Below are 14,138 nucleotides of genomic sequence, written 5' to 3' on the forward strand. Positions count from 1 at the left end.
CAGGTCAGGACTGGACAGGGACTTCAATCAGGGAGATTTAGAAGTGGACTAAGTATGATTGAGTCCAGGAAGTGGCCATGGAGCAGATATGGTCAGGGATGAACAGCCTGAATTTCGTTCTCTCTGAATGACTCTGGGGTCTAGCGAGTGTGTGTGTGTGTGTACAACTGCAGCAGCTTATTAGACGATTTATCAGAAAAGAGCCTTACTGTGGCATTTTCATTAATCGTTTTGCGTGGAAATTTGTGAGTGAGTGACTGCACGAACATTTCTGCATGCGATAGTGTATGTATGTATCCGGGTGTTGAGAGGATGGCAGTAACCGTGGTTACTCTGTGCAGATGCCATCTCGTCGGGGGATGATGAGGACGATACAGAGCGATCAGATGACACTGGGGCGGATGGAGAGCAGATAAGTGAGTATGGGAGGAACCAAAAGAGGGATAATTGAGTTAGTGATGCGCTACCCTTCCTCACCAACTCCCATAGATTAGGCACACTTGAACAGTGCACATTAAGTGCCTTGCACAGATTTGATTCTGTTCTCTTGCCACAAATCATTTTCTCTCTGTATTAAATGCTGTTAACAACAATTTTTCTAGCAGCTACTGCGAAAAGTGTCAACTTCAGTAAAAATAGCAAAAGCATGACTCTGATTCTGTTGAAAATAACCCGATTTTACTTCCTACGGTAGCATTTGGGAAATGAAGGGAAGTATAGGGAAAACTGGGGAATAAAAAAACAACAAAGATAAAAGTGCATCCGTACAGTATGAAATTACTTGTGTGCCGTCACTTTACGTGGTCAACATGTTGTGACTATGTTCTAGTCGTTTAACGTATGACCAATCTGTGATGCTATGCCACAATGCAAACAGTTTCACTTAGATCAGTGAAGCCACCAGAGATGTCACATTCAAGAAACATAAAAAAACCTAATATTTTAAAGTAGCATATCTCCCCATATCTAAAGCCTAAAGATCATACATAGCTTGCTTGTTTTAAGCCATGTCCTAGTATACACAGATAATCCAGTCTCTACCAGCATGTCAGAACTTATGTCTGGAATGCTGATTGTGATAGCCAAACACTTACAAAGACTTAATCCCTAAGTGAAATGATCTACTTAGCTTTGTCATCGCCTGTTAGCACAGTCAGTTAGCACAGACTGTGCGATTATGATTGAGGAGTGGATCGTCTCTGTTGCTTTGGGATCGGGAGGAGACAGCTGTTAGCAATGGCAAAAGTCATGTCAGCTCTGCCCTTCACCCACTTCTCTGCTATTCTATACCTTAGCATTCCCGTCTAAGCCTAAACTGTGAGACTGGAGTGTGTATTATGTAGTGTGTGTGTGTGTGTGTGTATGTGTGTGTGTCTCTCCAGGGAATACAGAGATTCCTGGCATTCCTTTAGCTAGTGTCTCTCAGGTAGTCAGGCCTCATGGAGCCAGTAAGCCAGCCAGCCAGTCAGCTGAGCTCATCCATTATGAAAGACACCCATCTGGACCCAGTTACCCACCTGATGGGCCTGTGTATGTGTGTGAGTGTGTGTGAAAGAGAAAGTTTTTACCCAAGTTTGTCTTTGCGTTGGTGAGAGTCTGGGATAGTAATGTGTTTATGTAGCCATGTGCACACATGCATGTGCACACATGCACATACGCTCACTGACAAAAAGATGAGGGCTTCCACATCTTGTTAAAATTCTCCACACGCATTGCGTCTCACCGTGAGTCCTCCTCCTCCACTTTTAGGCTGACTGTAATTGCCTGAAATCCATTAAATATGGGGGAGAGGGAGGAACTCAGCAAGATAAAAAATAGGGGAGAGGGAAAAGATCCAGCTATTCTGGTGGTAATAAGCTGTTTGAAAACAAAGGGAAAGCTGTTCTGGCAGTACAGTTGCATTTTCTCGCCGTGTGTGTTTCTGAAAATTCAAAACCGAGATTATTGTTAAAAGAAAAGGGGAAGAAGAGGAGAGGGAAAAGAGGCAGGGGGAGAAGGGGGTGGGTTTGCTGGATCAGTACCAGCACTTCTCTGAGCATGGCGTGGAGCCTTGGCCTCGGGCCGAGAACTGCAGCGAGGGAGGAGGGTGCATGTAAGCGTGGGAGGGAATGAGAGCGGAGAGTGCGGGGTGTAGCTTTATATTTGTGCCTTTTTTTTTTCTTCTGGAGCTCTCAGAATGGGTTGGGCATCAGGTCACTGCAAAACAGAGCATTTTGATTTGACTTTGTATAAAAGAATGAATAACATACACCAGTGGAAAAAAAAAGCTGAACAGAGAGAAAGTGTTTGTCCGTCATCAGCAGTGGGTGGTGTTATTGGAGGAGACATGGAAGAGCCTCCATGGGGATTTGTGAGGGGGAGCTGTGTTTAGGGTGAGGGGGTGGAGGAGGATAGCACTGATGTCATGATGAAGGTAAAGAGCCACGTGGAGCTTTGTGCATTCTGCATTCAATCCTGTTGATGTTCTGTTGATGACTTTACTCATCATTGCTCATGTCATCGCTCGTTGTTGTACCTCGTCTTTGGTTGAAGCTGCATGACAGGATTTTCACGGAAGAACAGACCTAATTAAAGTTATGTCTAAAACTGACAGAAAGCACTCGTGCACAGTCCAGACAGAACACTTTTTCTACTTTCTAATGAAAAAAGTTCAGCCATAACGGATGCCCTGTTGTGGGTACTGAAGTGATAAAGATCTATTCAAAAAACGATTTGAAACCTAAAGTGTCTGACTTTAATTTGAAGGTTATGTCCACAGTTGGAAAACAAAGTAAAAATATATAAAATAAAGTCATGTTTCAAAAACATACATATCTAAGTTTATGAGAAAAGTGTTATAGCGTGACGATGAAGTCATAATTTTATGAAAAAATAACATTTACTATATATCACTGGAAAACATTTTGGAATGGCTTAAAATGCATTGTCACAAAGTTGAAGACAAGGGTGTTTCTCTAAGCTCATGAAAAGTTGACATTTTGGAGATATTTTGTTAGGACCAGTACTCTTGAAAGTGTATTCTCTAAACCCTAATCGTCCAGTACACAAAAGTGCCTCCTTGAGCTTGAACAATACTTGGTTAGGAGGAGGACATCACAACTGGATTTAGGTCTCCAGGAGAACTTAAAGGAAGAAAAAAAAACTTGACTCATAGCACAAAACTTAGATGACCTCAGCTCACCCCAGGCCAGTTTAGGATAAACAGTCATGAGTGGGGATCCGGATGCACGGGACTCTACAGCAGCCGGGCCAACAAGAGTTGGGCCTCATCTGGAGAGGGGTCTGAGGGTCGTCTCGTTTGAAGTGCTGCACCTCCGGATGGAGAGCATGGGAAACAGCACCGCTCACCTTTCATGTCATAACCTCATCCTCCGACCTGACTGCCAGTTTGGGGTCAAAGGTCATTTAAGAGAGACAGCCTCGCAATGGGCCAGTCTCCACCTAATCTGTCTCTGTCAGAGAGGTACAGATAGTGAGAGTGAAAAGGAAGAAGAATGACTAATTATAGTTTGAGTACCTACTGTATGTGACCATTCAGGAAGGAAGAGCACTGTTTACTGACTTTACTATCCCAAGTATGTGCGACTTGTCCGGCTGTGCATGCCAGAGAAAATGATGGGAGGTGTCTGATAGTATGTAGATTGGACAGGCTGGAAAAAGAGTGGAGGAGAGTGGACTGGATCAAATATCCTCTTGGGATGTTAACTTGTTTGAGGGTCAAAAAGTCAGGAGTGGTCTTATCTGTGGGTATTCCCTCTATTGCTTGTGCTCCTGCTTTTTTAAAGAGGAAGTGATGGTGTGGAAGACCGTTTGAGTTGTTGTTTGACTTTGAGTTTCTCTTCCCCTCTGAGCCCCATCTGCTTAGGCAATCACGCTCCCAGGTGCAGAGAGGAAGGGCGGGTGGGGGGCTCGGAAAAGTCCAGCTGACTGAGAGACAGAAATTGGGAGAAAAATAGGGAACCAGGGAATGGACAAAACACAAGCATGGTGACAGATTTCAGTTGGAGATGTGGTAACACTTTGGCGTTGATAAAATCTGGAAAAAAGCATGCATTGAGATCCCTGAACTCCTTAAAGCATTAAAAGTGACATTCATTTTCTCCCCTGACGACACATAATGATTTTCCAAGGGTGATAAGCGTCCCTGGCCCTTCCGTCCATATCTTACTAAGTAACCGGCAGATAAACAGGGCAGCTATGGTAATTGGAGGAAGTGGAGGGAGAAAAAAAGCTGCTAAGTGGAATGAGATGAAATTGAATGTGATGGTCTAGTTACCCTCTTGGCAACGCCCAGCGCATTCTCCCCTTCAGAGCTGATGTTTTTTTCCCCCTCTGCAACACCCTGCCGAGCCTGCAGGGAAGGTGTGTGTTTTTATTTAACTGTGCGAGTGTGGAGCTCTGGGTTGTGTTTTGCAGACGACGGGTCAGCTAGTTTTGGAAAGGAGGGGTGAGGGGGTGGGGGTCTCTGTGAGTGTGAAGAATGGTTCAGGTTTGGCCCCTCTGCAGTCACACTTCCATGTATATCCGCCTTAGCCAGTCCAAGGCTCTGAAGCCAAACGGTTAATGCTGAGGACATGATTAGGAAATCTCACCCTGACTGAACACCAACTGTTCTGTGGTTGTAGGTGCTCCGTACTGGACCTCGTCAGCAAAGATGGAGAAGAAGCTGCATGCGGTGCCAGCTGCCAACACAGTCAAGTTCCGCTGTGCTGCAGGAGGCAACCCCCGGCCCAAGCTGAGCTGGCTTAAGAACAGCAGGCCTTTCCGCCAAGAGGACCGCATGGGAGGCTATAAGGTAGGATAAACAGCAATACATCATACTTTTTATTACAAATGTCAACCCACTGCCTTCTCTTGCTTTTTACTGCTGTCTGTGCTGCAGTACTTCTGGCCGTTTCGTGAATATATTTACAAGGGATGTCAAACCTCTTTCCAGTCATTCACTGGCTGTCCTTTCACCCCTTTTCCACCCTTCACTGGAGAGACGGGAGGAGAGTAGACAGAGGAAACGAGGGCAGGGTTTCTGGTGTGAAATTGAAATTGCTCATCCGTGCGCCTCCTCTCACCAGGATACTTTGCAAAGCCTCTCACTGTAACTTGAAATGGTTCCTTACCCCCAACAATTAGAAACTTAAGCCTGAGACTTAAGGGTTAAATGCCTCCAGACAGTAACATATAGAGAAAGTAGGTAGCGTCAGGGTTGAAATGAGTTGAGAATGCTGAGGTAACTCAATCAGGGAGAACAGGTCCCACTGGCTTTGGTTGGAGACTAGATTGTGATTGTAGCATGTGATTCCATTGTTAAGAAATGTGATTCACAAGCACTATTGTTGAGCTGGCTAAAGTTTAAACTGAAGGAGCTTGGTGCACAGTTTCTGACTCTCTGTTCATAACTTTCTGCTTGACGAAAAAAGGATAACTGACTCAAAACTAAAACTAATAAACTCCTGTGCATTCCTTAGTTCTTGGAAGGAGGAGACCCAAAATTTAAATGAGTATGACTTTCTATACATGGCGCATTTCAGCAACATGGCTTTGTTTAACTTGTGAAATTGTCTCCTGACTTACTCCTGTTTTGGGAAATAAACAGTCTGAGTTGATTTATCTGTGCTGAAAATGCCTGATTCTGTATGTCATGGGAAAGTGAAGCTAGTGTGATTGTGTTTTATTCCTCGCTGTATAAAAAAAGCCCGAAACCAGTTACGGCTAGTATTAATACAAAGAATTCTTCCAGTGTGACGGAGTGTATTTAGATTGTGGTTATGTTTGTTCTTAAATTCCTCTCTTTGTCTCTGAAAACAAGCAGCGTTTACTGTATATGCTCTAACTGTGCTGATCGAGTGGAATAACAGTTTAGACAGACAGTCACGAAATTAGCTCATGAAAAGATCCAGTGATGCTGAACGAGTCTGAGGCTCCTGGTTAATGATTGACGGTTTATGAGGAAACACATCTACTTGCCAGGAAAGTTTAAGAGAAGATTACGTTGATGTAGCTGCTAATGTCGCTTCCCTTTGGCTTTCAGCAGGTTCATTACAGCGTAGAGAAAAAAAACATTCACGGCGTGACGGAAACGATACAGTCAGATCATTTCTCTCTTTTTGCCAACAAATGTTGGACAAAGGCTGTACCTGAGCCCAGCCCTGTGTCATAATCCCTCCATTGTGTGAAATGTAGGCCTGTACAAGCAGTAGCTACAGTCTCTCTTCAGTGTGCAGATGGAAACACTATTGTTGGCTCACACCTGCGGATTCCACATAGAGGTGAAAATATTTTTACAAATAATTGTGACTAACTGTTCCTTATGCTGGAAAGATGTGGTTCACTACACAAGATAACAGTGATGGTCAGAAGAATCATGGAATAGGTGTATTTGCCATTTTATTTTTTACCTTTGCGAAATTTGTATCCAATTCCATTTTATTCGCTTTTCTTTGACATTTACCATTGAAAAATGACTGAAAACTAGACATGTGGGGTTTGGGATTGGGATATTTTTTCCCTGCAGCTGACCTTAATTTGCAGGAATAAAGAAAGTATTCTGATGCCGTGCAGTCACTCTGTTGGAATCAGCCTGTCATCAGCCACAATATTGTTTTCCAGAACACTGCATCAGCTCTAACAAAATCCCCTCTGTCATCTTTCTCATTTACCGCTAGCTCTTTTTCTGTCTTTGTGTTTTTATTGGTGTGTTTTTTCGTCCGCACATCACAAGAAAGGCCTGCCTCTCGTTCCCAGGTGCGTAGCCAGCACTGGACCCTGATCATGGAGAGCGTGGTGCCGTCGGACAAGGGCAATTACACCTGTCTGGTGGAGAACGAGTTCGGATCCATCAACCACACCTACACCCTGGACGTAGTAGGTCAGTACCATGCATAATATACTCACTCAGATCTCAAGAGTACACCTGTGAGGCCAACAGAGGAGTGGGGGTGTAGGAAGGGGAGGCCAGTGGAAAGTGTTCTCACAGTGAGAATAGTGTGTGCTGTTTGTTCGCCCAGGTGCACTCTGGATGCAGGTGCAGGTCAAGGAGAGCTGCCAAGTGTGTGTGAAGCTAAAGATGCACATGTCAGCAGTTTAATGTAGGCTTTATTCATTTATATAATGTTTTATTCGCTTGGGTAAGTCACACTTATGTGATGTATTATGTGTTTATGATGTCCAATTATGAAGTAGCTATCTTGTGAAAAATTCCTGTTGCTTTACTCTTTTTGAAGCACCATCTTGGTTTTTGTTTTGACCTTTATCTCCCTCCCTAACTTGGGCTGAGCTAAAATTTGCTCAAATAATGATTTTCACTGGAACAACTTTTTAGTAAAGAAAGATTTCCACAAAAAATCTTAACAGTGAAGTCTGTGAAACATCTTGAGACACAGGAACACTGTTTCTGGGGAAAAATAAAAACACGTTGTTGTCCAATTTCAAGCACAATTTTCCATTATTTGAGCAACACAGCCTTGAAAAGAAGGTATCGGCATGCCTCAGTACCACAAGAGGTGAGTGGAAAGATGTGTTGTTTGTGCAGTTTGGGTGAACTGATCCTGTAAGGTCGGCAGAGAGACCGGCACTTAAACCGGTAGCGGATGATCGTTTAGTGTCACTCTTTAAGGGCACAGAGTGTTTGCCTCAGCACTGTTAAAATGAGTTCAGACCCAACTCAGTCAACCCTTCACTATGACCTTTGGAGCGCGGAAAGAGTGTTTTTCTGCTCAGTTTGCAGAATCGATAGACAGCGGGGACAACAAGGCGAGTGGGATAAAGACGGGAGATCAATGTGTGTGTCTGTGATAGCGTTCCAGCAACTTTGCCCTTAATTTGATGCTGAACTGCACTCGGACCTCTGAACAAGCAATCAGTACACATCAAAGTTTATCTGACACAGTTCTCCTCTAAAGGCTGATCAATAGTCCATAGATAACCCAGATAGACATCCTGCAGATTGATTTACAGAGGAGCATTTAAGCACCACTGGTCCCTCCATGCGTCAATAATCCGTATGTAGAATTATTCTCCTACTGACTTCATTGTTTTGAGCAGATCTACTGTAATTACATACTTCTGTATTAATGTTTCCATGGTAATAATCAGCATTATTTTATTTATATCAGATGGAAATTGAATACCTGAGGGTTTTTTGCACAATGAGCACATGCACACAAACACATGAAGGTCCATGCACATGCTCCCCTGCCCCGGCCCCCCGCTCTGCTCCCCTCTGGAGTGAGCGAGCTAAGGCTCTCCTTCAGACTGCATATTTCTGCTTTTTGTTCTGTTTTATTGCAGAGCAGTAAACCCCTTCCATGTCTGGCTCTGCAGCCACTGCTCCCCTCTCTTTTTTTTGCCCAAATGACCTGTAGGATCAGCTATTGAAACCAAGAGGAGCCAGCCTTTTCTGGTTCAAACAGGCCTCTGGAGAAAGGGCCGCAGTGGGACATCCACAAGCAGACACACATGACAAGTAGACACAAATGAGGAGTCAAAACAGACGTCGGCTCTTTCACTCAGAGCTGTGGCACCCAGTGGCCATGCGGCACTTTGTTGGTAGCCCCATGCCATCCTGTGCCATGCCGTGCTCTTCCTGTGCCTCTACCCCTCCCTGACCCTTAGAAATTGTGTGCCAAGCCACCAGGTTACCCAGAGTTCACCAGTCTCGCATGGAACACCAGGGAACGCCCCTGGACCGTCTCCTCGCGCTTCTTTCTCTCTCTATCCCGCCACCCCTGCCATCAAATTTTTCTGCTAATGACTTAATTGATTAATGGGTTCAGTTTTGAAATGGGTCACTAAATACTGCTCACAGGAAAACATTGAGAGGTCCCGTCAGGATCGCTGTTTCATTCAGTTTATTTATTATTTTTTGTTGAGTTTATTCAAAATCTTACTTAAGCACAGGTATCATCAGCAAAATAAACTTAAAAGTATCAAAGTAATAGTAAGTACTTGTTCTGCAGTAAAATGCCCCCTGTGAGCAATAAACTATTCTATATGACATTGTTGAATTATTAATACTGATGTATTAGTGTGTAAGCAGCAATTTACTACTGTGCACTGCTATGTCCAAGGACTCCGGGGATAAAATAAATCTGAGGTCCTGAATTGATTAATGGGAGACAAAAAAAGAAAAAAACACAAAGTTTCTGTTTTCAGTGTCAAGACCGGGAACTGCTGGTTTAATAAATGCAAATGCACTGTAATGGATTATATGTAAAATCAATTGTAGTAAAGTTCAATATTTCCCTTTGCATTGTAGTGGAATGCAGAATAAAGCAGAATAAAATGGAAACGTAGTACAAGTACAAGTACAAATACAAATACAAGGACCTAAGAATTAGTATATTTCTACCATTGGACACATTGAAGCCACCTGTTGGCTTTTCTCTTATTCTCTTATTTTATGCTACAGACAAATAGGACAACACAGTGAAGTTTTTCAAATCTGTCTTTTACTATTTTGTTTCCTCTCTTTCTTTATGTCTTTACATTCATAAATGTTGTTTTGATGTGGTTGATGGGCCATAAAGGAGCTTCTCTGCACTTGTCCGTGCCCACACACATGTGCACAGACACTCACACATGTGAGATTCCTTTATCTAATTTAAGTAAGAATTGCTCCACAAACTTTTATTGTTTTGGGGTTTTCCACAATCAAGATGTGGCCTGTTTTCTTGTGCTGCCCAGTTATTCTGTCATTTGGCCTGAGTTGTCGGCCATGCAGCTCTAAATGTTCCAGCTAACATTTGAATTAGCCATAATGAAGGTTAGAATAATTTTTTAAAAAATGACAGCTCCAAAAGTTTTTTGTCTTTCCAGCATGTGGATGACTGGATCTCTGGATGACTGCTTTTTTCCTTTTGTCTGTTTTAACAAAAGCATAACATGCCAGATAGTGTTATATTTGGTAGGTTTTACAAAACGCTTAGAAAGAGATTGCGCTGAGACAGATTGTTAGATTGAATTTAATCGCCTCTCTTTGTTAAGGGAAGACTGTGAGGGTGAGAAGGCCTGTGAAAGATGGAGGAGGAGAGAAAATGGGTCTGGAAGAAAGAAAGACAATAAATAAGGCGAGCCCGAGGAATGTGCAGGAAGGAGGAGGGAGATGGGGAGAGAGGAAGGAGGGGTGAGAATCATCTGATCTGACAGATCTCAGAAAGATGGAGCAAGAAGACAGGCAGACAAGCAGGCAGACAAGCAGGCAGACAGACAGACAGACAGACATATGGCTGAAGTCTCTGTCTGTTTCTACACTCTCCATCTGTTGATCTCTTCTCTTCTCATCACTCACCCTGATAATTCTGTCTCCCTTCTTTTAGTCTTCCTTCTTTACTTGAACATCCACCCTTCATCACACAGCCTCACCCTCTGCCCGTTCCCCGTCTGAGCCACCCCCGACCTTACAAACACACGCGCACATGCACACACACGCACTCAATAACAAATTCACTGCACCTACCTTAAGTCTTTGTTTTGGAATGGCAATGCAGCACCCCGAGTTGAGTGATGTCATTCTCTGAGTGAATGTGTGTGTGTGTGTGTATCCTCAGTGTGGTGGTGAAGGCCGGTGCTGTTTGAAAAGAGGCATTGTTCAACAGGTCTCGCTCTGTTTGGATTTGCAGGCCAAATGTTTGCTTGCAAAAGAATGCAGATAGCTGCTAATGTGGGGAGCTATGAAGATGTTTCACTTTTCTAGACTGGCACGTAGTTTTGCACATGCACCACAAAGCCACTAAATGCTCCAGAGATAAGAAAGAGACAGCGCAGTCACGATTTTTCCTCTCAGTGTTGCTGGGAAATATTCACACTCACAGTACATGAAGTTCTGCTTTTGCAAAGATAAACTCTCACAACCATTTAACATCCTAAAATTTCAGGTTTGACTGCATGAGGCAAATCGCAGGTTTCACAGCTACTTCAGTGTATCCTTAAGTAATGACCCAGCATCCTGAAACTAACATGTGTGTCCCTCTTAACAGAGCGGTCCCCTCACCGACCTATTCTCCAGGCTGGTCTCCCGGCCAACACGACTGTGCATGTTGGGGAGGACGCCCGCTTCGTCTGCAAGGTCTACAGTGACGCACAACCTCACATCCAGTGGCTCAAACACATCACTCAGAACGGCAGTCGTTATGGCCCTGATGGCCACCCCTATGTGCGAGTGTTAAAGGTAAATTCCTGCACTTCCTCTTCTTGATTTTCTTCTGTTGATTGGAGGCAAATACTTCTTCTTTTTTCTTGGTTTTTTGCCAGTGGTTGCAGATGTTTCAGATGAATTTCCAAAGATAAATAAAGAGCTAATTGTTATGTTCCTTCCTTTATGAATTGGTAGGTCTTTTCTATGCTGGCTCTTGGTGGTGATTCCTGCTTTCTCCTGCAGATCAGAAAGCAGTATCTGTATTCACGATGTTTGCCTGATTAATTTAATGCATTTGTGTGATTTTACGTGCTCATGTTTAAGTATGTATATGTGTGGATTGCAGCGTTCGGGCATTAACAGCTCGGACGTGGAGATGCTCACCCTCACCAACGTGACTGAGGACGATGCTGGAGAGTATATCTGTAAAGTCTCCAATTATATAGGCGAAGCCAGCCAGTCGGGCTGGCTGACTGTCATCCCAGGTAACCATTGAGACCTGACCCCAACTACTCTCCCTCTCCCTGGTGTGGTTTCCTGGGCTCCGTCCCCGACCTGCTGTGCTGTGGTGGTCCTGCTGGTGGTCTCCTGGTGGTCCTGGGCTCACAGGCCTTCTCTCCCCTAAAGTCAGACCCTTGTGTTTCAGCTGCTCCCTTCACTGCGACTAGCACAGCCATGGAAGCACTGTTTGAACCTGCATACCAAGACAGTGAAGTTGTCACAGCTAGTATCTCACTTTGTCTTTTGTTACATTTTTTCAAGTTTTGATTGCTCTTGCAAGCTGTGTCAAGATGTTGTTTGGTGTTGCAGTGCAGTGCAGTCCATGCTGTCTGTGTTTGTGCATGTGTCCAGTCCAGTATATGGATTAGACTGGCTTCTGTCAGTAGGTTCTATTGGTGATGGGAACCTTTTGGGTTTTATTTTTGGTGCACTGGTCCTTCTTCCTCATGTTTTGGTGGCATACTGGGCTCTGTCTGTGTCTTTGTTTATAAGACCTCCTTCTCCTCCTCAAACATGGAAACAAACAGTATCCTTTGCTCTAGATCGGACTTCAACGATGGATGCCGTCCAGCTCTTCTTATTTCCTTCTTGGTATTGTGGGTCTCATTTTTTCTCTTTCTCTCTGTTCTCCCCCACTTTTCTCTGTGACTTATCCTCCCCACTTCTACCCCCCCCCCCCCAACACTACTTCATCTTTTCCACCATCCCCTTTCCCTCCTCTCCTTCCTCCCCCCCCAGACCGCAGGTGTTAACACCACAGATAAGGAGATAGAAGTTCTCTACTTGCCCAATGTAACATTTGAAGATGCTGGGGAGTATACGTGCTTGGCGGGTAATTCTATTGGGATCTCCTATCACACTGCTTGGTTGACGGTGCTTCCAGGTATATACACTCATGTACTGTCCTTTCTTTTCCTTTTCTCTCAGCCTTTACTAAAACAGTTGGATTGTATCATTTCAGTGACATCTATGGAAGTCAAGTCCTCCCTTTGGAGTTTGAGACACGCAGCTCAAATATTAGATTACTGTGATGAATCAGTATGGTCAACATCCACGACAATGGTAACATAGGAGCAGGGAGCGCATGTTCTATAATATTATCTGGATTGGCTAGCTGTTGAAAGTTCAGAGCAGATAACGGTGCAGTTTACCAAAGACTTATAATAACTTTGAGACGGAAGTGAAGCTCCCAGAGCAGCTTGAGTGTCTCCAGACTCCAAAATGAGGGGAGGGTTTGTCCCCCGCCTTCTCTTTTCCTTCTTTTACATCTCTCTCTCCTGCCTCGTGGGGAAAGTCTTTCAGTGCCACATTATGGTTCTGAGTTTGCATGTCAAATAAATCTGTGTTATACTTTAAAATCTTCCCCACCTCTTTCCTGGCTCTGATAATTGGCTTCTTTTAAGACCCTTATTTCTCCTTGAAATGAAAGGTCGAAAGGTAAAGCTCAACAATCGCTTCAAGTTGGCTTGACTTTCTCAATTATCAGGGCCAAACCTCTCTGCCTCTGCAGAGTTTTTTTTGCATTGTGCATGTGAGTGTTTGTCCATGTGTGTGTTCTTATTTTTCAGCTCGGTTTGTACTATTTTTGTTTGTTGCTGTATGTCTGGCCTGTAATTATGCATACCAAAGGATCAAATACATAAAACTTAGTATCATTATCTAAGTTCACTTCAGGCTAAACAGTTTAATGTTTTTGCATTAGTTCCAGCCAAAAGCAGGTTGGGCATTAAAAGAGATCGATGAGAGTAGTCAACTGTCTGCAACCCTCAACAGACAATCACGATCAGCCTTCTTTTAATGTCGTAACTAGAGGACAGTTCTGGCTGTAAACAATGATCACAGATGAGCCATTTGGGAGTAATATGTAATATTTATTGCCCTTGATGTGCTCTATCTGTGCTGATGGCGCCTTCGAGACTGTGGCTTCAGTGTGTCTGCTGTGGTTTTTGGACCAGCAGATAGAAGGCAGACAGGAGAAAGGTTTCTACATGTAGTTTTACCTCCAGCTGGCTGATGGGCCACTGTTTGGTTGTGCTGCACAAGAGCCTTGGTTGCGGTCTGGAGGGCTATGCATTATGGAACAGTCAATTTCTATAGCAGACACACACACATACACACACACACACACACACAAACTCAGCCCATTTCCTCGACAGGAAGTTCAGGCCATATACAACCACGAAGGACACCGCAATCCCTTGTTTGCAATCTGAAGTGAAGCGTGTACTGTTCCGCAGTCCGTGGGTGTGTGTTTGTGTTTGTGCTCGCGTGTCTCCAACATTAGCACAGACTGCAGACATATGCAGGCCTAGTTGTACTGGCTGAGTCAAGATTCAAAATCTTTTGAGACTGTTAAGCCCTATGCAAGTCTGTTAGATTGAAAAAAAAAAAACTGTAGGCGTGTTGCAGATCGTGCCCTGGGAAGAAGAGAGAGGAGGAAGCTACAAAATCATTTCTGTTTAGTTTGCTGCTGATGGTGATTACATGTAAGCATGAGTCATCAGCAGAG

At 43.9% G+C, this 14,138-nt stretch overlaps 1 protein-coding gene across 6 annotated transcripts in view; it reads left to right on the top strand.

Moving 5' to 3' along the window:
* Positions 1 to 14,138, top strand: part of fgfr2 (fibroblast growth factor receptor 2) — a 38,957-nt gene that overhangs the window by 10,483 nt on the left and 14,336 nt on the right. For 3 of the 6 annotated variants that reach the window (XM_046401491.1, XM_046401490.1, XM_046401494.1), the window contains 5 exons: positions 342 to 416; positions 4,626 to 4,795; positions 6,739 to 6,862; positions 10,971 to 11,161; positions 12,368 to 12,512. In XM_046401491.1, coding sequence (XP_046257447.1) covers positions 342 to 416; positions 4,626 to 4,795; positions 6,739 to 6,862; positions 10,971 to 11,161; positions 12,368 to 12,512 — 705 coding nt within the window. Of the gene's footprint in view, positions 1 to 341; positions 417 to 4,625; positions 4,796 to 6,738; positions 6,863 to 10,970; positions 11,162 to 11,474; positions 11,614 to 12,367; positions 12,513 to 14,138 lie in introns of all 6 variants that reach the window. The other 3 variants (XM_046401493.1, XM_046401492.1, XM_046401495.1) reach the window with 2 other exon arrangements.

Source organism: Scatophagus argus, chromosome 10 (genome assembly GCF_020382885.2).
Source record: "Scatophagus argus isolate fScaArg1 chromosome 10, fScaArg1.pri, whole genome shotgun sequence".
NCBI classification, from domain to species: domain Eukaryota; kingdom Metazoa; phylum Chordata; class Actinopteri; family Scatophagidae; genus Scatophagus; species Scatophagus argus.